At 41.0% G+C, this 24,295-nt stretch overlaps 1 protein-coding gene across 2 annotated transcripts in view; it reads right to left on the bottom strand.

Annotated features, from left to right (window-relative positions):
* Positions 1-24,295, bottom strand: part of NCEH1 (neutral cholesterol ester hydrolase 1) — a 64,014-nt gene that overhangs the window by 24,892 nt on the left and 14,827 nt on the right. The window contains exons 2-3 of one of the 2 annotated variants that reach the window (XM_070373118.1): positions 12,154-12,224; positions 992-1,220 (exon numbers count right to left, since the gene is read on the bottom strand). Coding sequence is in view for 1 of the 2 variants with exons in the window: in XM_005889918.2 (XP_005889980.2) it covers positions 992-1,220 (229 nt within the window). In the remaining variant the exon portion in view is untranslated. The remainder of the gene's footprint in view (positions 1-991; positions 1,221-12,153; positions 12,225-24,295) is intronic. The other variant, XM_005889918.2, reaches the window with a different exon arrangement.

Raw genomic sequence — 24,295 nt, 5'->3', positions numbered from 1 at the left:
GGGTATGGCAACCCACTCCAGTATTCTGGTCTGGAATTCCTTGGACACAGAAGCCTCGTGGGCCACAGTTCATGGAGTTGCAAAGAGCTGGACATGACCGAGTGACTAAAAACAACAACATTTATTTATTTGGCTGCACTGGATTTTAAGTGTGGCATGTTGCAGCATGTGGGATGTAGTTCCCTGAAGCCAGGCGCCCTGTATTGGCAGTGCGGAGTCTTAGCTACTGGACCACCAAGGAAGTCCCACCATAGCCTTTAACCTTAATGGATGAAAATAATTTCTGGGCTGAAGATGAGAAAGTAGCTCCGTAATAATTATGAGCAGAGGTAAGGCCCTTATCTGTCCTCCTTAATATGCTTTTCACTGGCTGCTCCACTTGGCTGCCTGCGATTTTTAATGTGTATTCTGCTCATGAAAGTTATCCAATGCTAAAAAGAATGTTCTTGAACTTTTCAAGGTCATTTCCCTTTAACTGGGGCATACGTTTTATATTTTCATCTTTGGTTTCATAAGCAGATGAAATGTTGATGAATTAACATGTACACACAGAAATCCTTGTTCTATTTCATAGAAAGATGTCTTCAGAACACAAGTTGGTCTAGAGCTACAGATACCTGCCTCATATTCTGGCCCAACTTTACCTTGTTTGGGTATAGAAAGCAGCCTCACTACTTCACAATAAGTTAGTGTATGGTTTAGATTACAGGAAATATTTTCAAAACAGTCTGCCTGAATTAACAAACAGGCAAAACTCTTGGTGTAGGGTAGCTATATAATTAATCATCCAAACCAGGATCCTTTCAAGAATGGAAAGTGGGGAGGAGGGGGTGCTATGAATAACTTTGCTTGGATGGTAGGGATAACTGGGACTGCCAGGGGGTCGAAGTCCAGTGGTCCCCTTCTCCTCACCCAGTAAGAAAGTCAACCCAGTCATACATCTCTGCCAGGGCCGGCCACAACCCCAAACAGCCTAAAGGTGAGGACATACTTGCGCTTGCCAAGGCCCAGCCTCCTCCATGGATGTAAACAATGCTGCGTTTCAGAGGCTCTTCTGGTTTTGGAGGGCCTTCAAACACTCTGACTTCCACACCATCAAAGTCAGTGTCGGTCACCTTCACCTGAGCAGACGACCATGCGCTTTTCTTGCCAAAAGAAACGATGATGAAGTTCAGCGCAAGCAGATGATGGCTGAGGCCCAGGAAGTGTATCAGGTTGCTCTGGAGGATGAGGGGAGGATGAAGGAGAGTGTGCGTCAGCTTTGTTGTCACCTGAGCCAAACTCACCAACCCTCAGCATTTGAATTCTTACATGCAATTGCCACTACGCTTGAGGACTCACTGGCCACTTTCAATAAAATAACACAATGTATCTATCTTTCTTTCCTTGAGCTTCCAGAGTATTTTCTTATATGCGATCTTCTTTGATCTTCAGATAATCTCTGAGTGGGAAATATGTCACTAGTCTTGTTTTATGAAGTAGGCTTTGGAATTAGCTGAATGTGCCCATCTTGCTGGTTAATTGGAAGTTCTGCAACTCAAACCTGGGAACTGTGAATTCCAGTTTTTAGTCCCTTTCCTCACCCTAAATTAGCACATCACATTTCCAATAACATACTAGGAGTGAAGGAAGAATACTTTATTTGAATACACATAAAAGACTCTTTGCGACCCCATGGACTGTAGCCTACCAGGCTCCTCTGTCCATGGGATTTCCCAGGCAAGAGTACTGGAGTGGTTTGCCATTTCCTTCTCCAGGGGATCTTCCTGACCCAGGGATCGAACCCAGGTTTCTCACATTGTAGGCAGACGCTTTACTGTCTGAGCCACCAGGGAAGATCCCAACTTTATCTCCTAGTGGCTCTCAAACCTTGAAGGGGAGCAGCTGAAGATTTAACAGTGTGCTTCTGTAGAATATGAAACAGAACACTGATGATTAGTGAAATATTTAATGCCATCATAAGATCAAGAAGACAATGTCATGAGTAGAAATAAGAGCTATATGTAGTCTGCAATACACCATAATACAGCTTCCCAGCACATGCATAGAGCACACTGTTATGCCTTGAAGAGGACACAGATGTGCTATGACACTGATCCTCTCTGTCCCTGGGCAGCCAAGTTCCTGAGCCGTTTACCCCACTGTCTCATATAAAATATTATTACTGTATACATATGCCCTGCCATGAAAAGAGCTGGAAAGACTGCATTATAGAACAATTAGCCAGTGTTCATGAAAAGCAAGAACCAGAAGCGATTTATCTAACCATGAACAGTTTTTCCAGCAATTCCATTAATATCTATTGGCTGCCAATATATGCAACAGCAAAGCAAATGAATATTAATAAAATAATTCAATTTCAGTGTGTATCGACCAATTTATTGAAAAAGTTAAAACAACTTTTACTGTTCTTGATATGAAACAAATAAATGTGTTTGTGCACACACACACATATACAGAGGAGTCTAATCATAAGATTAAAGGTTTAAAGTCTTTGGCAAACTAGGAAGAGGTAATCATCATTTGAGTTTTGTGGTAACACATCAGTCTAATGGGGGAATGCGGAGATTCACTGGGACCTAGTTGAGAATCTCTGTATTCACTAAGATTTCTAGACTTCACATGATAAACCCTTGTGAATTAACAGAGAACACACAAGATCAATTCTATTTCTCACAGCCAAAGTTGCTCAATAGGCATGAAACAATAAAATATGAAGAAAGAAATGGCAGGCTTGCCTCAGTTACTTTATGGACTACATTTTTTGCTTTTAGCTAAATGAAGACTTTATTAAATATTTAAAACAAATTATATGGGTTTCTTCACTAAAGGAAAGCTGTAAAACAAGTGAACTGTCTTTACAAAACAGATTACAGTAGATTATTCATTTTACATAGAATCCACCCCTGGTTTCCCTTATGTATTGCATGCTCTGATTGCATGCAGACTTACCTCAATCTGCCCATACCTTTCCTAAAGCACTTCTACTGTATTAGCTTATGATCACTGACATTAAATGGGGTTTCTGAACAACTATCTGCATTGTTCACAACATCGACAAGGGACAAAAGTGCTCATTGGAGAAGGGACAGTTTGTTTATGAAGGAGAAAAAGGTAAGTAGATGCATCTTAGGCTAGATGGGTGTAAAAATTGTGCTAATATTTGGAATTCATTGATAAATTTGAGAATGAAAAATCATTATCCTACAGATAATAGTGAGTTTGTTTCAAAATTTGAAAATAGAGATAATCAAACAGTAATCTGTCATTAACCAATTTATTATTACTATTATTAATAATAGTTATCACTGCCTGAGTGCCTACAGTGTAAGGAGAGGTTGTTGAATTCTGGCTACAGTTCTATTATTTTCCTCCTTCTGAGGAAGAGAGAAAAGAAGCTTAGAGATTAACCAGTATAGAAGCTGGATTCCAGGAACTATGAGAGGGCTGCAGGACATACAGAATTACCCTAGAGATGCTTGTTGAGAACAGTGTGCGCCCAGGAAGCTGCTCTGAAAACTATCCAGGATAGGATGACATTCTCATGTGTATGTGATATTGTGTGGCATGATAAAACTGTGAATGGTATGCAACGTTTCCCCCTAATATCAATTGCTTTCCTTAGCTTTTCTCACTGCTCCCCTCCTATCCCTACTGTCTGGCAAATAAAATCAGTAGCCAAGCCTTTCTGTAGTTGTTACCTCAAGGAAGGGATATGAGAACAAATAGCAAAGAAACAGGAGTGTTTTCCTGCTTTTAATTTTCAAAAGCCTACATCCTTTGGAAAATTGAAACAAAAAACAGACATCAATTTAGAAGACTGCATGATGAATAAGAAGTCGCCTGAACAGAAAGTGAATCTCCAAACTAGGTGGTGGCAGATGGAAGGAGAAAGTATTGGAGATGAAATGAGGAATGTAAGGATTGATATCTGAGATTCAACGAAAAAAGAATCTTGGGACACAGCAACCCTCAGATATGTCTATGGAATCTGAGAGCAATAGACATGTGTCTCATGCCCAAGACAGAACCCTGGAAAAAGGCAAGACTCTCGGGAAGACTGACTTCAGGATATGTCTAGGAAGGTGGTGCCTCAAATGACCTCAGAGAGCTCCTTGGGCTCCAGATGGTGCAGGAGCAGCAGAAGAATTCCATGTGCCCCAAAGGCACAAAAATAGCAAGGTTGCATGAATGTCTTGCAGACGTTTCTGAGACAACTCCATTATCCACGGCCCATGATGCATTCTCAAGGGTCCAACAGGAATAGAAGAGAGCACTAATAGATCTAAAAGGCTCTCATAAGTAAGAACAAAGGATATCCCAGGGCAACTTGTAGGAACCAAACACCAAGGACCAGGTGGAACAGGAATGTGGGCTGAGGATGTGTACCCAAATGCCTCCCCCCACCACCCAAAGTATTATGTCTCAACATATAAAACACCCCAAAACCTGAAAGAAAACAGTGATGGAGGAATACCTAAATTCATTGGAATTAAGTTCTACCTAAAGAATAAAGGCTTGAAATATAGATCAAGTTATACTTCTTGCATTGAGTTCATGAAATGAGATTCAGATCCACCCAAGAGACATTCTCAAGTTGTTTCCTGAAACCTTTTTAGAAGTAGCCAGAAAACTCCAGTAGCACAAAGAAGCATTCCAAGTGTTAAGAGTTTAATGGGTTGTGAATTGACCCAGTCTTGGCTGGCTTAAGTACCCTAAGGCAATGCTAGATGTCTTAAAACTTGCCCCATAACTATTCCAGGATCTAGAAGGGAATTCTGCCTGAGGAGGTGGAGATACTCATTACACCTTACTAGAACCAGTTATACAAAATAGGTTAGCCACGGGTTCCCTACCTGGGTCTGATGACCAAAGGTCATAGGACAAGCAAAATGAAAGGAAGTCAAGCAAAAACTATACTCTGCTTAAATTATACTCTGTTCATTTTTGTGTTTATGAATGGGATTGTTCTCTGCTAATTCATTTATCATTCAAATAAGAAAATATATTCAATGGACAGGGAAACTTAAGGGGGAGAAAAAGACAATCTTCTGGAGCTTAGAGAAATAGAAGAGAACCAAGAACTGTAAATGAATAGCTGATGTTAGTTAGTTAAGTAATACAAGTTTAGTAAGAGAAACCTAGATAAAGGGTTGCACAAGCCCAGAGAAGGAAGGAATTACTTGTGCCTCTTCTTGATGAGATGAAATTCAGTAAGGCATCTATTTTGAATTGTGCCTTAATAGAAGATGAAGGGGCTTCCCAGGTGGCTCAGTGGTAAAGAATCCACCTGCCAATGCAGGAGATTTGGGTTTAATCCTTGGGTCGGGAAGATCCCCTGGAGAACGAAATGGCAACCCACTAAACATTCTTGCCTGAGACAATCCCATGGACAGAGGAGCCTGGCAGGCCCCAGTCCATAGGGAGCAAATAGTCAGACATGACTGAGTGTACACACACACAAGATGAAGTGCGAACAGTAAGGAAAAGGATAGGAAACCAAGATGTGAAAGTGTTTGACAAATGCCTATGGGAAGAAAATGTAATCAAGGGAAGTGGAGGCATGCAGAGCATGGCAATAAAGGCTCAATGTAAGAGGCATGTCAGTGTCAGGTTTTATTTCCGAGGGGTCCAAAAACACTGCTGACAGTGACTTCAGCCATGAAATTAAAAGACGCTTGCTCCTTGGAAGAAAAACCATGACAAACCTAGACAGTATATTAAAAAGCAAAGACATCACTTTGCTGACAAAGGTCCATATAGTCAGAGCTATGGCTTTTGCAGTAGTCAAGTACAGATGTGAAAGCTGGACCGTAAAGAAGGCTGAATGATGCTTTTGAATTGTGGTGTTGGAGAAGACTGCTGAGATCCTTGGACTGCAAGGAAAACCAACCAGTCAAACCTAAAGGAAATCAACCCTGAATATTCATTGGAAGGACTGATACTGAAGCTCCAGTACTTTGGCCACCTGATGCAGTCAACTCACTAGAAAAGACCCTGATAATGAGAAAGACTGAGGGCAAAAGAAGAAGGCAGCAGAGGGTGAAAATGGTCGGATGGCATCACTCAATGGACATGAATTTGAAAAAACTTCAGGAGATAGTAAAGGACAGGGAAACCTGGCATGCTGTAGTCCATGGAGTCGCAGAGTCAGACATGACTTAGAGACTGAACAATAACAAGAGTCATGTCAAACACCAAAGTCAGTAGCATAGACTCCACAGTGATGCCTGGGTTAAAAGCTCAGCTTCCCCAACTGCCAGCAGTGGGATCTCAGGAAAGTTACTCATCCTCTCTGTGCTTCAATTTCTCATATATATAACAGAAATAATAATACTAATTGGTTGAAAAGATTGTTGTGATGCTTAAAAAAGTAAAAACAGGTACTAGAATAGTACCTGGCTTTTACTAAGCCTTCTATTGTTACTGTCACATCACTGATCTGGAAAATCCTGCATGATGAAATGTGGGTCCAGGGATAGACAGCCCCATGTTTCCAGGGAAACTGAGATGATCGTTTTTTTCCCATTACATAATTTGTTATTAGGACCACAATGATTACCTGAAATTATTACAGGTTAAAAAGATGTAAAATTGTTATCTCTAAAAAGTTCACTTGCATGCTCATGTCAAAGTGGGAGGGAGAGGTGGGGAAAAGTCCTAGTACACTCCACACACATCAATAACTCAGTGTGTGATCAACTTTCAACACAAACCAACCACATTAGATACCTGGAGCATCTATTATAACTCACTACCTGCTTCACTTCTCACATTCAAAAGTTGGTATTCCACACAAGTGGTTCTCCAACTTTTCCTGTTGATGGCCATTTCATCCTGTCAAGCAGTTTTCTAATTCTCCTCTCCAGATTCTGCCTTTTTCCTGCCTGTTATAGGACAACAATTTCATAGAACAAACTTATCTGCATGACCATAAAGTCACATTTAAAAGAAAACGTATTTATTTTGACTGCTTCAGGTCTTAGATGCAGCACTTGGGGATCCTCAGCTGTGGCACATGGGTTCTTCTCTGGGCACCTGGGCTTCTCTCTAGCTGTGGCCCACAGGCTCAGTAGTTACGGTGCATGGGTTTAGTTGTCTCACGGTATGTGGGAGCTTAGTCACCCCATCAAGGACAGAACCCATGTCCCCTGCACTGAAGGTGGATTCTTAACCACTGGAGCACCAGGGAAGTCCCAGTCACATTTTTTTTTTTAATTTTTTGATTGAAGGATAATTGCTTTACAGAATTTTGTGTTTTTCTGTCATACATCAACAAGAATCAGCCATAGTCTGGTCACATTTTTTAAACATTGTAAAATTCGAGTATACTTTAAAATGCATATTTATTTATTTCTATCGGTGTGCAAATTACATGACCTGCACTTTTTAACACTGTACAGATCACCTGTGACTCACTAACGCAGTACTTTTTTTCTACAAACAACTTCAATGTTTGTGTCAAGAAACTACCAAAAGTCAGGTAACAATAATTCAACAGGTATTAAACAGGCCCTGACTAGTATGTGTAAGGACTTCCCAGGTGGCACAGTGATAAAGAATCTGCTTGCCAATCTGCTTCCCTGGGTCAGAAAGATTCCCTGGAGTAGAAAATGGTAACCCACTCCAGTATTCTTGCCGGGAAAATTCCATGGACCGAGGAGACTGGTGGGCTATAGTCCTTGAGGTTGCAAAGAGTTGGACACCACTGAGGACTGAGCATGCACGCACAGAGTACATGTAAAGATTCTGCTATATGTGACAGCAATACAAAGATAGGTGAAAGATGGACTCAGAACTTAGGCAGTTAAGAATTCAAATCTTGACTGACTGCTGCAAATTTCCATCTGTCTTTAAGCTTTCAAAGTTAACTAAACTTTCTCTGACTTTAGCTTTTAAGGGAAATCCTCTGATTTTAAATCATTGATTCAGATCATTTTTTTTAAAGTTGCAGACCAAACAAAACTTGCCTGCAGGCCAAATCTGGACTAAACCACCAGCTGCAACTTCCAATGTAGAAGATGATGCAGTCTGACTAAAGGTGCAGCTGGAAAAATGGTGGCAGGTGAAATGCTCTTAGTTGTTAATGGTTAAACAGAAAGGATTTTGGACACTCTTTTTAATGAGACTATGTTTTGGGCAAAATGATGCAGCTGAGGTGCACACAGTAGATTGGCGAGAGGAGACTAGAGGACCACAGCCATAGCATTTGGCAACTGTCGACAGGAAGAAAATGAAGGTCTGCCCCAGGAGAATATAAGGGAGGGAATACATTCAAGAGGTATCACTGAGGCAGTTGATGCACCTTGGTAACTGCACACAGAGTAAGATATGGCATCAGGAAGCAGGCTGGTAGGACACAGGCAAAGGACTGAAAGGCCCTGGAAGTCTTCACTTAGGGTATGAGAAACACAGAATACAGGCAGAAGAACAATCAGGAAAGGTAAGAAAATTCCGTTTTAAAATTATTCCATTTAAAGGACATCTAGGTAGACAGGTATAAAAGAACATCTAGGTAGACAGGTATAAAAGACAGAGTCAGAGATTCAAGGAGGCAAGGCCTGGAGGAAGAGCTCACAGGTATCTGTAATAACGCAGACAATTGTAAGACTCAAGAGATCTAGCAAAGAAACAAAACACAGTGACAAGGAAATAGACCAAGGAGGAAACTATGCTTTTCCTAGCCAGGAGAAGTTTTGGGCACACTGTGGAGGCATAATCCAATTATTTCAATAGTCTCATCACTGCCAGCTCTGCCCTCTGACTACTGCTCCCTTAAGAGATCTAATGATTGCCAACCTCCTGGGTATTTCAAGATCTTCTCATGCCTTCTGTTCCAACCTGCAGAGAATTCCCATGATCATGATTGCTCAAACCAAGCAGCAAAAGTGTCAGTCCAGGCTAAGTGATACTAAGAATTATAGCACCATTATCAGCTTATGATATGATGCAGAAACTTAAAAAATAGAGATACATGACTTAAAGGACAAAGATATGTATAACTCAGTTCAGTTCAGTTCAGTTCAGTCACTCAGTCATGTTCGACTCTTTGCAACCATATAACTAGACTTCAAGAAAAGAGAATCTCTCATCTGGTTGCCTGGAGGCAGTATCAGCTGATTAAACAGAGTTTAATAGAGACATTACTTTGCCAACAAAGATCCGTATAGTCAAGGCTATGGTTTTTCCAGTGGTCATGTATGGATGTGAGAGTTGGACTGTGAAGAAAACTGAGCGCCGAAGAAGTGATGCTTTTGAACTGTGGTGTTGGAGAAGACTCTTGAGAGTCCCTTGGACTGCAAGTAGATCCAACCAGTCCATCCTAAAGGAGATCAGTCCTGGATGTTCATTGGAAGGACTGATGCTGAAGCTGAAACTCCAGTACTTTGGCCACCTCATGCGAAGAGTTGACTCATTGGAAAAGACCCTGATGCTGGGAGGGATTGGGGGCAGAAGGAAAAAGGGACGACAGAGAATGAGATGGCTGGATGGCATCACCAACTCAATGGACAGGAGTTTGGGTAAACTCCAGAATTTGGTGATGGACAGGGAGGCCTGGTGTGCTGCGATTCATGGGGTCACAAAGAGTCGGACACGACTGAGCAACTGAACTGAACTGAACTGAGTGAGTGATCAGTAGGCTGGACAAGGAGAGAAGGGTGGGAAAAGGCACACAGATGTTTGTGGTTGTGGAGCACGTGTTCTACACTTGTGCCTTCTGCCCATCACCTTTACTTTGCTTTACAAATGTTCAGCATCCTCCTCCTCTAGTAAGGAAAATATATTGAAGTCCTCTTTCCTACTGTCGCCTAGATTACAAGGATAAAAACGTCCTTTTATTTACTGAGGGTTGGAGATCTCTAATCCGATCCAACTCTGATGAAAGGACGGGCTCTGTTGGGAGGCTCTAGGCCATATGGTGCATGCATGCACAGTTGTTCAGTTGTGTCTGACTCTTTGGAACCCCTGAGACTATAGCCTGCCAGGCTCCTCTGTCTTTGGGATTTTCCAGGCAAAAATACTAGAGAGGGTTGCCATTTCCTCCTCCAGGGGATCTCCCTGAACCAGGGATGGAACCCAATAGGTTCACCAATGATATCATGACCCTACTGCCCACATCAATGACATATTTGGCTTCTGCAGGTATTAAAAAACTTGTTCTTTCTTGAAGCTTTCTTCCTTCTGTATTTCACCAGTCTCTTGCCACATTAATAATTAATTCCTCCTTTTTCTCTTTTGGATATTTTATTGATTTTTTTTCCTTCCTTTCCTGTCCACTGGCCCTATAAATGATGGTGGCCTAGAGCATTCCATGGACTGTACAGTCTATGGGATCACAAAGAGTTGGACATGACTGAGTGACTTTCACTTTCATCTGGTTAAGGAACCTTCCTATAGTTGTCCTTTCTCCCTTTTTTCCTTTAGTCAGCATTCATAAAATAAACCTTCTGGACCATACTCTGAGAATAGGCATGGACTAAAAGAGTTCTAGCAAAGCACTGGAGGGAATTATTAAGCCAACCTGTGAAGCACAAATATAATTATGTATTAATAACAGTAGGGTTCTCTGATGAGACTGCTCTATTACATTTCTTATTTGTTCATTCCTCCATCTAAGATTTTCTTATAAGCTACAAAACAAACCTGATGAAAACCTCACCACCACTCACTGATAAGATAACCTAGAAGACAGAAAGGCAAGAACTCTCAGAGGGATCTGACACCCTAACCCCTTCTCCCTAAAGCCTTCAGTTTGTTCTCTCATTGCAGTTCAAGCTGGGAGAGCACAAAAAGGAGAAGCTGGTCTCTTTCCAGTGCCTAAACATGTTTGTTTACTTTTCACTATTGCACAGAAGATAATTTCTGTATTGCCAAAGCACTTGCTTAGCTCCAAAAGTCCTCTAAATTTGAGGGGGATAACAGCTCATACATATTGACATTTGCACACAGGCAAATGGAGTCACGAAGAGTCGGACATAACTTAGCAACTAAACAACAACAAATCACTGTTCTTCACGTGAAGTCTCAGGCCACAAGTGGTCCATGAAAGGTGTCACATAGGCATGAAGTGGGGGCCTGGACTGGAATCCACTCTGGCTCTGGAAACCTCAGCCATCATCCTCAACTGTCACTCACTAGTCAATTGATTCTCAAACCTACTTCATGAAACTGGAAGACATTACATCTGGAATGACCCTTAAGTTTCCCATATTACACAAAGGGAAACTGAGACCTGGAATGGATATGTGACTCTCCCAAGATCAGCAGCTCTAGCCATGAACCCTCTGGGCTGAGGAGGCCCCTCCATCTGCCCCTTTTTTCTCAGCTCTTCCTCACCAGCACATTTCTTTCTCAAGCCTTTTAGCAACTTGAGACAAGATCTGAGACTTGGAGATCAAATTTTTTTTCCAGTGTCCCATGTCCATGGTCATAAACAAATGCCCTTCATGAGGCTACACAAGCTGCAAAAAGCCTCCCTTATTGCCAGGACAAGTAGTATTTGTTTTCATCTGAGTGTTCCAAATAGCAGCTGACTCAAGGCAGCACAAAAGAATTAAACTTCTAAACAAAACCTCCTAAACTTCCTCTGCTATAGACAGTACAGAGCTTGCCCACTCATGCCCTCTGCCTGACTTCACAAGTGTGTTACACAGTATACTGCAGGAGTTGAGTTAATCTTTTGCTCTATGTAAAGTGCAGAGAAGAAAATTTGATATTTCTTTGAAAAACTGTTTATTAAATGGCATATAGACCCAAAAGATAAAAGGCAAATGATTTTTATAGATATTAACTACACGTCAGAAGAGCCAGATTCAGATGCTAACTATAGTAAGCTAAGATCTCTTTGTGTATATTGAGAATGTGATTATAATAATTCAATAGATACTATATAAAATACAAAATACATAATAAAGTATAATATTTATAATAATTATTCTGTATATTGTTTTACAGTTTATAATCATTTGAACTTTCAGTTGTCTGAATTTCACAAGAACCTGTGAAACAGGAAGAGCAGATATTACATTTTTTGTTTGTTTCAGGCTTAGAAACGTTAAATGCCTTGCCCAGGATCATAAAACTCCAAGTGACAAAGTACTAGAACCCCAAAGCCCAACTGATTGCCCTATCCCTCTGAATGTTATTACTTACAGGTCAGAAGAAAATCACAACTAAACCACTGTTTAAAGCTGAGTTTCTCCCATCACACAGGTTTTGAACACCTAAACAAATAAAAAAGGCCTAAAATCAGGCTGGAGAGTGCAAGAAGGTCATGAAATTTATCTCACCCTACCAGCTACAACTTCTCTTTGCCAGCAGATCTTCTGGGCTGGGTAGCAGGACTAGTTTGCCTAGGTAAACAGTGCCTAAGAAAACTGGCATCAGTGCAAAAGCCAATGGCTCTACAAGCAATTGGAATTTCTACAGCCAGCAGTTTCAAGTTAATACAGCTCAGTCACTTGTTGGCCTGAGGCATTAGGAGACAGGCTGGACCACCGGGCTCAGGAAGGAGAGCAGAAGGCAGGGCTGTTGTGAAAGAATAAGCGTTCCCCAGTGATGGAGGTTTTACTTTTACCCCAGGAGAGGCTTCTCAATTTAACAGATTCAGGAAATTGAAACAATTTACTCTTTACAAACTTTTATTCATGATTCATAGCTACAACAATCTAATGTGGTTAATGCATAACCTATTAAGTCTAAGTCAAATATCTGTACAGCAGATGAGATAACTATACAGTGGTCCTCAGTACCCACAGGGGATTGATTCCAGCACCACCACCTCCAGCACATACCAAAATCTGTGGGTGTTCAAGCCCATTATATAAAGTGGCATAGTGCAGTAGGCCCTCCACATCCAGAGCTTCAAGGATAGAAAACTGATCCAGGTGAGCAACAGCAGAAACTAAGGACCGACTGTACTTCTGTTCTAACATAAATTTATAAGTTACATATCCCATCATAAGGAAAATGGTCCATGTCTATGATATGACTTTGAATCTCTCTTTATGATACATTTAAAGAACATCTATTCCTCCTCTCTTGCTTGAGCCTCCTCCCCCACCCCCGTTTCAATCCTAGGGAAGTGAAAGTCTGGTCCCAACAAAAGATATAGAGCCCAAATGAAGAGACAAAAGGAGTTTGGCACACCAATAGGTTAGTAAATTGTTTGGTTTAAAAATACACTTAAAAAAAAAAAAAAGATCCAAAATCCAAACTATAATATAAAAACAGTAGAAGTTATAAGACATATCCTGTTTGCTATATAGTCTCATTTAACACACTGCATTTTTAATTTACGTATCTTGTTCATGAACATAACCAAATCTTTGAGTCCAACAGTGATATTTATGGAGCTCTGTAGTTCTACCAATATCTTGGATGGCACTGCAATTTCCCTGAAAAGAAGTGTTACTTCTCTATGGTTTAAATTATGTTTTCCCCAAGGAAATGTGGTTCTTTGTGAACTGCATTTGAAGGAATGGAGCAGAGAACTCTTACACAATATAGCAATTTATACTTATTCTTTGATGGCTAATTCTAAAATAAGATCCCTTACATTATTTACCATAAATATACTGATATCTATTATTTATAATAGAGTGGGGTGAAGCTGGAATACACAAAAAAGCTTAATAATCAATAGAATGCCTTAAGGCAACTTTGTTCCTTAGAGGTAGCAAGGTCACAATATATTTAATTTATATTTTAAAGTATGTCCTTCTACTTTTTGTATCAAAGAGAATTCTTTTTGTAAACAAAAATAATTTAAAGAAGTTTTTCTCAGCTGGAAAGCTGATGGTCCTCCCTATCAGCTGCTTTGGAATGCTTTGAGAATAAACGACGTTTTAATCAGCTCACACTTCAACAGCTTTAACAATAATACAAAAGTGTTGAGGTCCTTTAATGGACCGGAACTTGGTGGTCCAGAGTCAACAATAAGAAAGTAAAGGAGAGAAAGAGGCTGATATTCCTTGTTTACACTGAAAGCCAAGAAAGCCCCTGCACAGGGCTTGCTCTGTTCACGGAGGCCTCAGGCACCCTCTCAATGGGGTGAAGGCGCAGAGCACCTTCTCGAGAGGGTCTTAGAAGCCTGGGCAGGAAAGTGAACTCAGAGAGCCTCTGCACTCAGGGGATCAGCCTGAAAAAGAGAGAGAGGGAGAGAAAGAGAAAGAAAGAAAGAAAAAGAAAGACACGGGGACCAGAGCTCTGATGGAGCAAAGGTGTTTTAATCAACATGGTGTGGGCATATATACTGTCTTACAAGGTAGTTATTCTCAGCAAAGGTAAAGATTAAAATTCCAGACTTACAAAACATAGGCGATCCATATTAAAGAGAGAGAGAGTTGTAAACAATCACTTTTACCGTATGGTTCACAAGAAGGAAGAGGGTACTTATCACCATATAGAAACACTAATGAAGGAAATGCCTGGATTCCTCAGTCCTGGGAGAGGCTTGCCTCTCCTTCAGGAATTAATAAGGAACAGAGAATTCCTGACAGATCCAAAACAGCACACAGGAAGCTTCCTGACACAAAAGTATATATATATAACTAATTCATTTTGCTTTACACCTATAACTAACACAACATTGTGAATCAACTATACTCTAATAAAAATTTTTTTTTAATACACTTATTTTTAAGAGAAGGTGATTGAGAACTGGTTCTTTTGTGCCTTATCTCTATTATCCTCATTACATAATCAGGAAAGTTGTCTAGTCCGAGATTACACAAAAGGTGTTTCCTAGACTGGCAGCATCTGAACACAAATTCTTGTGGCTTACCTCTGGGAGTAGGACCCAGGAATGTCTCCAAGTAGTTATTCTGCACATTAGAATTGCCTATAGAGCCAGACATCCAGGAATGTGAAGTCAACTACGAACAAAGCTAGTGGAGGTGATGGAATTCCAGTTGAGGTATTTCAAATCCTGAAAGATGATGCTGTGAAACTGCTGCACTCAATATGCCAGCAAATTTGGAAAACTTAACAGTGACCACAGGACTGGAAAAGGTCAGTTTTCTTTCCAATCCCAAAGAAAGGCAATGCCAAAAAATGCTCAAACTACCACATAATTGCACCTATCTCACACGCTAGTAAAGTAATGCTCAAAATTCTCCAAGCCAGGCTTCAGCAATACGTGAACCATGAACTTCCAGATGTTCAAGCTGGTTTTAGAAAAGGCAGAGGAACCAAATTGCCAACATCTGCTGGATCATCAAAAAAGCAAGAGAGTTCCAGAAAAACATCTATTTCTGCTTTATTGACTATACCAAAGCCTTTCAGTGTGTGGATCACAATAGACTGTGGAAAATTCTTAAAGAAATGGGAATACCAGACCACCTGACCTGCCTCTTGAGAAACCTATATGCAGGTCAGGAAGCAACATTTAGAACTGGACATGGAACAGCAGACTGGTTCCAAATAGGAAAAGGAGTACGTCAAAGCTGTATATTGTCACCCTGCTTATTTAACTTATATGCAGAGTACATCATGAGAAACACGGGGCTGGAAGAAGCATGAGCTGGACTCAAGATTGCCAGGAGAAATATCAAGAACCTCAGATATGCAGATGACACCACCCTTAATGCAGAAAGTGAAGAGGAACTCAAAAGCCTCTTGATGAAAGTGAAAGTGGAGAGTGAAGAAGTTGGTTTAAAGCTCAACATTCAGAAAACTAAGATCATGGCATCTGGTCCCATCACTTCATAGGAAATAGATGGGGAAACAGTGGAAACAGTGTCAGACTACTTTGGGGGGCTCCAAAATTACTGCAGATGGTGATTGCAGCCATGAAATTAAAAGACACTTACTCCTTGGAAGGAAAGTTATGACCAACCTAAACAGCATATTAAAAAGCAGAGACATTACTTTGCCAACAAAGGTCCATCTAGTCAAGGCTATGGTTTTCCAGTGGTCATGTATGGATGTGAGAGTTGGACTGTGAAGAAAGCTGAGCACCAAAGATTTGAGGCTTTTGAACTGTGGTGTTGGAGGAGACTCTTGAGAGTCCCTTGGACTGCAAGGAGATCCAACCAGTCCATCCTAAAGGAGATCAGTCCTGAGTGTTCATTGGTAGGACTGATGTTGAAGCTGAAACTCCAATACTTTGGCCACCGCATGCGAAGAGTTGACTCACTGGAAAAGACCCTGATGCTGGGAGGGATTGGGGGCAGGAGAAGGGGACAACAGAGGATGAGTTGGCTGGATGGCATCACCGACCTGATGGACATGAGTTTGGGTAAACTCCAGGAGTTGGTGATGGACAGGGAGGCCTGGCATGTTGTGATTCATGGGGTCGCGAAGAGTTGGACACGACTGAGCGACTGAACTGAACTGATACTATGTGCTTGAGGACTTCCCAGGTGGTGCTGGTGGTAAAGAGCCTGCCTGCCAGTGCAGGAGACTTCAGAGATGTGGGTTTGATCCTTGGGTTGGGAAGACCCCCTGGAGAAGAAAATTTCAACCCACTCCAGTATTCTCGCCTAGAGAATCCCAAGGACAGAAGAGCCCAACAGGCTTCAGTCCATAAAGTCGCAAAGAGACAGACATAACTGAAGTGATTTACCATGCACGCACACTCTATTCAAAGTGTGCAACAGTCTCTCATCAGGCAGTTTTTGTTGTGACTGATTTTCTTTGCAATGTGTGAAAGCCCTGGGACAGAGCTGCCAAGGGCAGGGCTTGCAAATGACAAGCCATAGAGGAACATCTGGCCTACACTGGCCTCCTTCAGGCTTGAATGATCCCTTCCCCTGAACCCTTCCTTATCCTTCAAGACACCTCCTCTCTAAAGTCTGCTTCCCTTCCACCCTTGGCACAGAACGGATTTCTCTGCACTCCGTGTGTCACACTGCGTGTCAACATGTAGCTTGAACGTATCTCCGTTTCTGCACCTCTCCTCTCTCAGTGTGAGGTTTGATTTGTATCCTGCTTCCCCGTCAACTCTTTGAGGGTAGGAACCCATTTGAAGACATCTGCATATTCGAGCAGCTAGTGCACAGAGATGAATGGATGCGGAGCAGGCCTGATGGCTGCTTCAAAGTTGCTGAACAGGAGAGGCTTCTATTTCCCTGCATCCTTTGTGCAGGAGATCCGGTCACAAGCTTGCCCTCTTCCAGTCCTCCAGCCCCTCCCAGGCTTGGACCAGTTTCTTTCCCTGCAGCTGGGCCCCCACAGGAGCCACCCCTCCCCTTGGCCACTTCTCTAACTCCAAAGATTCGGGGAACTAAGGGCCCTCGGAGCTGAGCCAGATGGTGAAGGAGGTAGTGACGTGATGCCCAGTGCATGATGGAGAATGAGAGTGTGCTGGTCACTTGGTAGAGGAGCCTCAGGCCCTAGAAGAGAATGTACCAAAGCCTAAAAATGACTTCAGTGAGAGCTTGACTCACTCTGAAAAGCTGAGTCATTCCCCTCAAAAAGCTGCAGAAGCAACAAGATCAGATAGAAGTTAAATTTGAAAGAATTTCAATCTCTGGCAACAAGCATAATGACATCTGTAAACTCTTACTTGTCAAGATCCACTGGAACACAGGTAAAATGGAGGAACAGGCATGGACCTTAGAGGCTGAGGACTCAGGGACAAAGAGGTGGGAGGAGGAAGAAGAAGACAAACACAATGGGCCCAGGATCTCCCCTCCGAAGTGTCTGATGACTCAGAGAAGTAAGAAGGGACACAGGTTGAAGAGGAGAAAGAAAACCAAAGGAGAAAACAAAACAAAACCCAACTGAAGCATTTAGAAACATGGGTGGACTTAAGAAAGGCTCAGGTTTTTCATTAAAATACAATGTGAACTTGTTATGACATTATTGTGCTGTGTTGCATGCTGTGCTCAATCGTGTCCAACTTAGTGCAACCCCATGGACTGTAGCCTGCCAGGATCCTCTCTCTATGGAATTCTCCAGGCAAGAATACCAGAGTAGGGTGCCATTTCTTACTCCAAAGCATCTTCGCAATCCAGCAATTGAACCCATCTCTTGCGTTTCCTGCATGGACAGGCAGATTCTTTACCACTAGCACCACCTTCATTTTTTCATATCTATTAAATTTCCTTAAAAACTGATTTGGGAAGAATTGCCTAGTCCAACCCCTTTGTTTTACAATCAAAGCTGAACTGATATCTAACCCAGGCCCTCTGCATTGGGAATGTGGAGTCTTAACCACTGGACCAAGAGCAAAGTCCCATATTATTTCATTTTTATCCTACATCCATTCAATATAGGACTGTGCTGGGTTTCCTCAGTTATACAGCTTTATGCAACACTGAACACTGGGACACAGGCCTGCAAAGCCATCCTAAGGATCCTTCCCAGGGCTTACAGGGAATTAGAGGAACAAGTGCAGAACATAATCTTCTGCATTTGACGATTTGAGGCGATTTGAAGGTGACTCTCCAGATAGGGGCTTTAGTCTCTAGGTGAAAGAGTTAGGTAAACCTGGGTCTCTCCTAAAACTTGCTGGTGCTTGCCAAACTACCCCCACTTCCTGTCCACACTTCCTTTTCATTTTCTCCAAGTTTTCCTAGTTGGTGCTAGAGACCTTACTAGGCTAAAAATCAAGGTCTCCTGTCCATTTTTTCTTGAGGGAGAGAGAGCTAAGAAGCAATAACACAAAGAAGGAGTTTTTAAAAAGTGGAAAACATGCTTTGCATAAAGAAAGATGGGCCAAGTGTTTGCACAAGCTGCTTGCTACTTTTGCTATGGGCATTTCCAGAACAATTGTAAAGTGAATAGACAATGATGGGAAGAATTAAAGAATGGATGTCAGATAGTATTCGCTGATGAGGGGCAGCCCAAAGTCTGCTAAACAGCTCCTTTATCCAACCAAACTCTCAGACCTACTTACAGTTCCCCTAACTGTTCATTCTTACCAACTTGCTTTTGTTCACATTTTATATTCTTTTCTTCCTCTTTCCCCTTTCACTCGCCTGCCTGCAATGTTATTCTGACGCATTCTTCAAGACACATCTTTGATTTTAACCCTCTCAAGGTCGATCCAGTCCTTCTCTGAGCTTACAGCCCTTGTTAACTCCACTGCCCATTTGAAAATTACCCATGTATACTTATTGCCTCCTGACACCTCTAGGTTTATGCATCTGTATGATTTTACTGGCTGTGTACATTATGTCTTGTTTCCCCAAGACATAGATTCTGAACCATTCAAGCATGGGAACCTTTTGGAACACTTGTGCAAAATTAAAAATATTTGTTAACTACATGAAACATTAAATGAGTGTTAACTGTAGAAAATAGGTCATGAACTCGTGTCTTCAGGGGTCAAGATAGTGCACACAAATAAGTAAAACAGATGTAAGACATCAGGAAGTGGGGAGGTTTGTGGCAAACTGGAAAAACAATGCCCTGAATAAGGAAGAAGCTGTGGGCCTCCCCAGGTGACTGTGTGATGTGGCAACTCTGGCCCAGTGTTACCAGATGATCTGATTTTTCAAGAAAAGTAGGAAGTGCAGATTATTGTGTGAGATATTTTTAATTTTAGGTGTTGGCAATGAAGTTTTAAATGTTTAATAAGCAGTATGGGCCAAAAATAACATATCTGCATGTCAATCTGTAGTTCTCAAGCTTGCTGTTTCAGTCAGATCACTTTTTTTTTTCATACAATGTCCTATTCCAAAACTTGGACAATAATAACAAAATTAAGGCATAAAAATAGATATCGTCGACTTTTTTGGTTTCATTTCACGTTTTAAATTGCAGTGACACATAGTAGTTTAAGTAGAAAGTAGTGACAGTGGGATTATGGAGAATCTGAATGAGAGCTATGGACCCTCCCAAGGACTGTACAGGCTGATGCACTTGTCTCTTTTTAAAAATTATTTTCCCTTAAAGAAGATGTGGTACATATATACTACAGTGGAATATTACTCAACAATAAAAATAAAGAAATATTGCCATCTCTGGCAATATGGATGGACCTAGAAAATACCACACTAAGTAAGTCAGACAAAGACAAATATATCACTTATATTGAATCTAAAAAACAATACAAATAAATGTATATACAAAACAGAAACAGACTCACAAACAAATTTATGGTTACCAAAGGAGAAAGGGAATTGGGGAAGGATAAAAATAGGAATATGGGATTAACAGACACAAACTACTATACAAAAAATAGGTTAGCAACAAGGGTTTATTATATAACACAGGGAACTATATTTAATTTTTTGTAATAACTTATAATCGAAAATAATCTGAAAAAATATGCATAACTGAATCACTTTGCTGTACACCTGAAACACAATACTGTAAATCAACTATACTTCAAATTAAAAAATTCTTTTTCCCTTAAAGCCATACAGATTTCCTTCTCCTTGACTACAGTCTTGTTAGCAGTAATTATGGTCATTCTTGAGGGATCACAAAAAAAAAAGGGGGATAAAAACTAATTTTTCTGAGACAATTGGGTTAGAGTAAGAGGATAAAAGGAAAGTATGTTTAAGAGACTCTAATATGATATGACATAAGAGTATGAAAGGAGGTCCAAACTGCCTTAATGCTACCTCCTTCTTGGCCCTCCCATCCCAAGGATGCCAGGAGGTGACATCCAGCTATTTATGACTGGGTGTTACAATGATCGGTGCCCAGTACTGTGCTAAGGGTCACTGGCCCTTCTCCTTGAAGTTGTGAAAGTGAAAGTCGCTCAGTCATGTCTGACTCTTTGCAACCCCATGGACTATACAGTTCATGGAATTCTCCAGGCCAGAGTACTGGAGTGGGTAGCTATTCCCTTCTCCAGGGATCATCCCAACCCAGGGATCGAACCCAGGTCTCCCACATTGCAAGCAGATTCTTTACCAGCTGAGCCACAAGGGAAGTCCACCATGCAATATAACCCGAGACTTATTACTCACTTGACAATACTCCCTATATAATTCTGTATACAAAATGAATCTAATTAGTGTAATATCTCTCTTTGGGATGTTTCATGGACCCTCTGAAGCATCCCAAAGTTAGCTAGAAATCTTCTTCATTAGAATGATTTAGGAAGCTTTGTCAACAAATATCAAAAAGGTTTAGAACACTCAGTCAGATAGGATTATTGAAGTTGACAGATGTGTTAAACATTTGGTGATAACCCACAGGTGCTCTGGACATGCAGATCCCATAATTCCAACAGGAGTGGAAGCTGACAGTCCTCACACAAACTGAAAACCAAAGCAGCTTCCATAGCATGTAAATCTAACCCTTACAAAGAAGTAAGGAGTTCACATATGTAATCTAACTGACCAAAAATACTTTTTACAACTACTTTCAGAGACTTTGGTTCACTCCTTTATACCCTTAATGGGGGCAAATCCTCTTTCCCTGAAGTTGGATTTTATTTCTGGTAAAGCCAAAATTCCTCTAGATAACAAGACGTGTGATGAAGCTGAGGGTCATACTTCATTCATAAACAAGATGAGACCATAAAGTAATGAGATGGACATTCACATGCACCTCATGAAATGACTTGAAATGAAATTTCTTAAAAAATATTTTAGACAAGTTCTGAGTACAAGCAAGGCATCATCATTAGATTAAAGCTTAGAGGAAGATACCTGGAGGAACAGGAACTTTGTTAACAAGCTCCTATATTTCCCTTTGAAGGGCAGCATAGCAGATTGCAAAGACCAAAGGACTGAAATAAAAACAAACACGTCTAAATTCCTTCTTAGCCGCTTACCAGCTGTATGCGTTTTGCAAAAATATTTTACTTGTCAAGTATTTTTTTTTAATGAAAGTTTCTTTATGGTGTTACAGTGAGACTGTAGGTAAATTTTTCTATTTTCTAAATTTTTATAGCATAATTATGTACCTCATGCTATATAAAATAATTCAGTCCTCGAATTTACTAAAGGAAATATGCTTTTAGGGAGAAAAAAATTTCAGTGGCTGTGATAGAGATTACATTCTCCACCCTCTGACATCTACCTACTGCTCAAACAACCTTTTACCTACTCATATTCCTACACACCACTGACCAGTACACACCTCTGCCTGTAAAACTTGCCTGTCCTGCCCACGTAGTATTTACTTTCCTCAAAGGTACAGAAAGCTGAACTGCAGGGCTCCATCTTCTAATGGAATTTCTCCTGCTTTACCAAATTCCAGTTCCTCCTTCAGTGACCATCTCAAATGTCCCCCTCCTCTGTGACACCTTGTCCAACTCACTTCTCAGACAGTTGCTCCTGCCTCAATGCTCTCTAAGACCTGGTTCAAGTTTCTAATTTTGACACTTGCTGTATTGTCATTATGAGTTTCAAGGTCTCCATCTTTGTCCCCCTTGGTCTATTATTATGCCTGATACATAATTAGTGCTCAGTATAATTGCTGATGATACCACTCTAATGGCAGAAAGTGAAGAGTAACTAAAGAGCCTCTTGATGAGGGCGAAAAAGGAGAGTGAAAAAACTACTTTAAACTCAACATTCAAAAAACTAAGATCATGGCATCCGGAAGACTCTTGAGAGCCCCCTGGACTGCAAGGAGATCAAACCAGTCAATCCTAAAGGAAATCAACCCTGAATATTCACTGGAAGGACTCATGCTGAAGCTCCAATTCTTTGACCACCTGATGCAAAGACCCTGATGCCGGGAAAGACTGAAGGCAAAAGGGAAAGGGGGTGATAGAGGATAAGATGGCTAGGTAGCATCACCTATTCAATGGATAGAAATTTGAGCAAACTCCGGGAAGTAGTGAAGAACAGGGAAGCCTGGCATGCTGCAGTTCGGGGTCACAAAAAGTCAGACACCACTTAGCAATTGAACAACATAACTGCTGAATGAATGGCTTATATTGCTGACTATACTTTCTTTCACTGTTGCTTCAAATTCCTGCTTTCTCAGGAACTTTACTCCTTATCATTTCCTATTTGGGCTCTTCATGGACAGGAAATAGGAATCCTGGGCAAAAGCAAGCACATTTTACTGGTTGGTCCTATTGATGATGATGCCTTATTTGAGAAGTAGGATGTACAGGGAAAATTTCCTGTCTGGTTTTTATCACCAATCTTCTTTATTGTGGAAGCTGTCCAGGGGCTTTGAATTACTTATCCTCAATTCACTTAGCAATTACGAGAGTATTTATCTTCTGCCAGGTACTTTTAGGAGCTGGGTACACAGCAGGGAAGCCCACAGACTTCCTTCCTCCCCTCACAAAGCTTCCAACCTAGCAGGGGAGACCATTACTTAGAGAGAGAAATTACTTAGAAGGAATAAAAGAAACAATCGCCAATAGCAATATGTTCTATGGAGGGAAAAATCAGGGTAGAACAAGAGAGGAAAATAGGGGTGAGATAGAAACTAGACTGGGTGGTTAAAACAAGAGGTTTCTAATCACAGACACCTAACCCATTTGATGAACATACAAGAAGTTCTCGTCTCATAAGGCACCACAGCTGCCAACAACTGCAGTGTTTCTTTCAAACTTTAAGCAAAGAAATACTTTCTGAAGCAGTACTTTAGCAACATAACAAGAAAAACAAAAATTTCTTTAAGTTGGTCTAAGGCAAAAAGCGTCTAAAACCAAACAACAGTAGAAAGACAAATTGTTTTTCAATCAAATTATATATTTGGCCACTAGAATTTAAATGTTATTCTACTAGTCTGTAACACAGAATATTTTTAATAAGTAGTTTAAAGCTTATTTCACCAAGTTGTACATTTTCTTGAAAAATCATATATTGGTTGTATGTTTTCATTATCATATTGGCTTACTTAAAGTTACCATAATTAAAATAGTGAAATATATCTTAACGACACAAGACTGAGATTAGTTCCACCTATGTCCTAGTTATGCAAAGATCTCCTTTACAAGTTTCATAGCTCTCTGAAATACAAAAGAAATAACTCCTGGGTGTGTGTCCATGCTGTCCCATCTCAGGGATTTGCACCTGCTGTTTTCTTTTCCTGGAATGCCCTTCTTTCCACATCTGTGTGATGTGCTTCTTTTCATCCTTCCAGACTCAGCTGAGCCTGCACTCCCTCTGGGATCCTCTGCCTGAGTCCCCCCTGGCACACACATAGAGGCTTCTCTGCTGGGCTCCCACAGCACCCACTAAGTACCACGAACCATAGCACTTAGTAGGCCTTGTTGAGAGTGTTTCCTTGGTTTTTCCAAACTAGAAACGTGAGCACCTCAAGGTCTCTACAGTGTGTGACACCTCCTGGGTGATCAATAAATTGCTGAAAGCATACTGGTACTTTACAGAAAGCATAATGCACCATTTTCCTCCATAAACAGAAAGAGGAAGAAGTGTAACAGAGCATAACACTATACATTAAGCATCATTTCAGT

Source organism: Bos mutus, chromosome 1 (genome assembly GCF_027580195.1).
Source record: "Bos mutus isolate GX-2022 chromosome 1, NWIPB_WYAK_1.1, whole genome shotgun sequence".
NCBI classification, from domain to species: domain Eukaryota; kingdom Metazoa; phylum Chordata; class Mammalia; order Artiodactyla; family Bovidae; genus Bos; species Bos mutus.
This window is presented reverse-complemented; position numbering and strand designations above follow the sequence as displayed.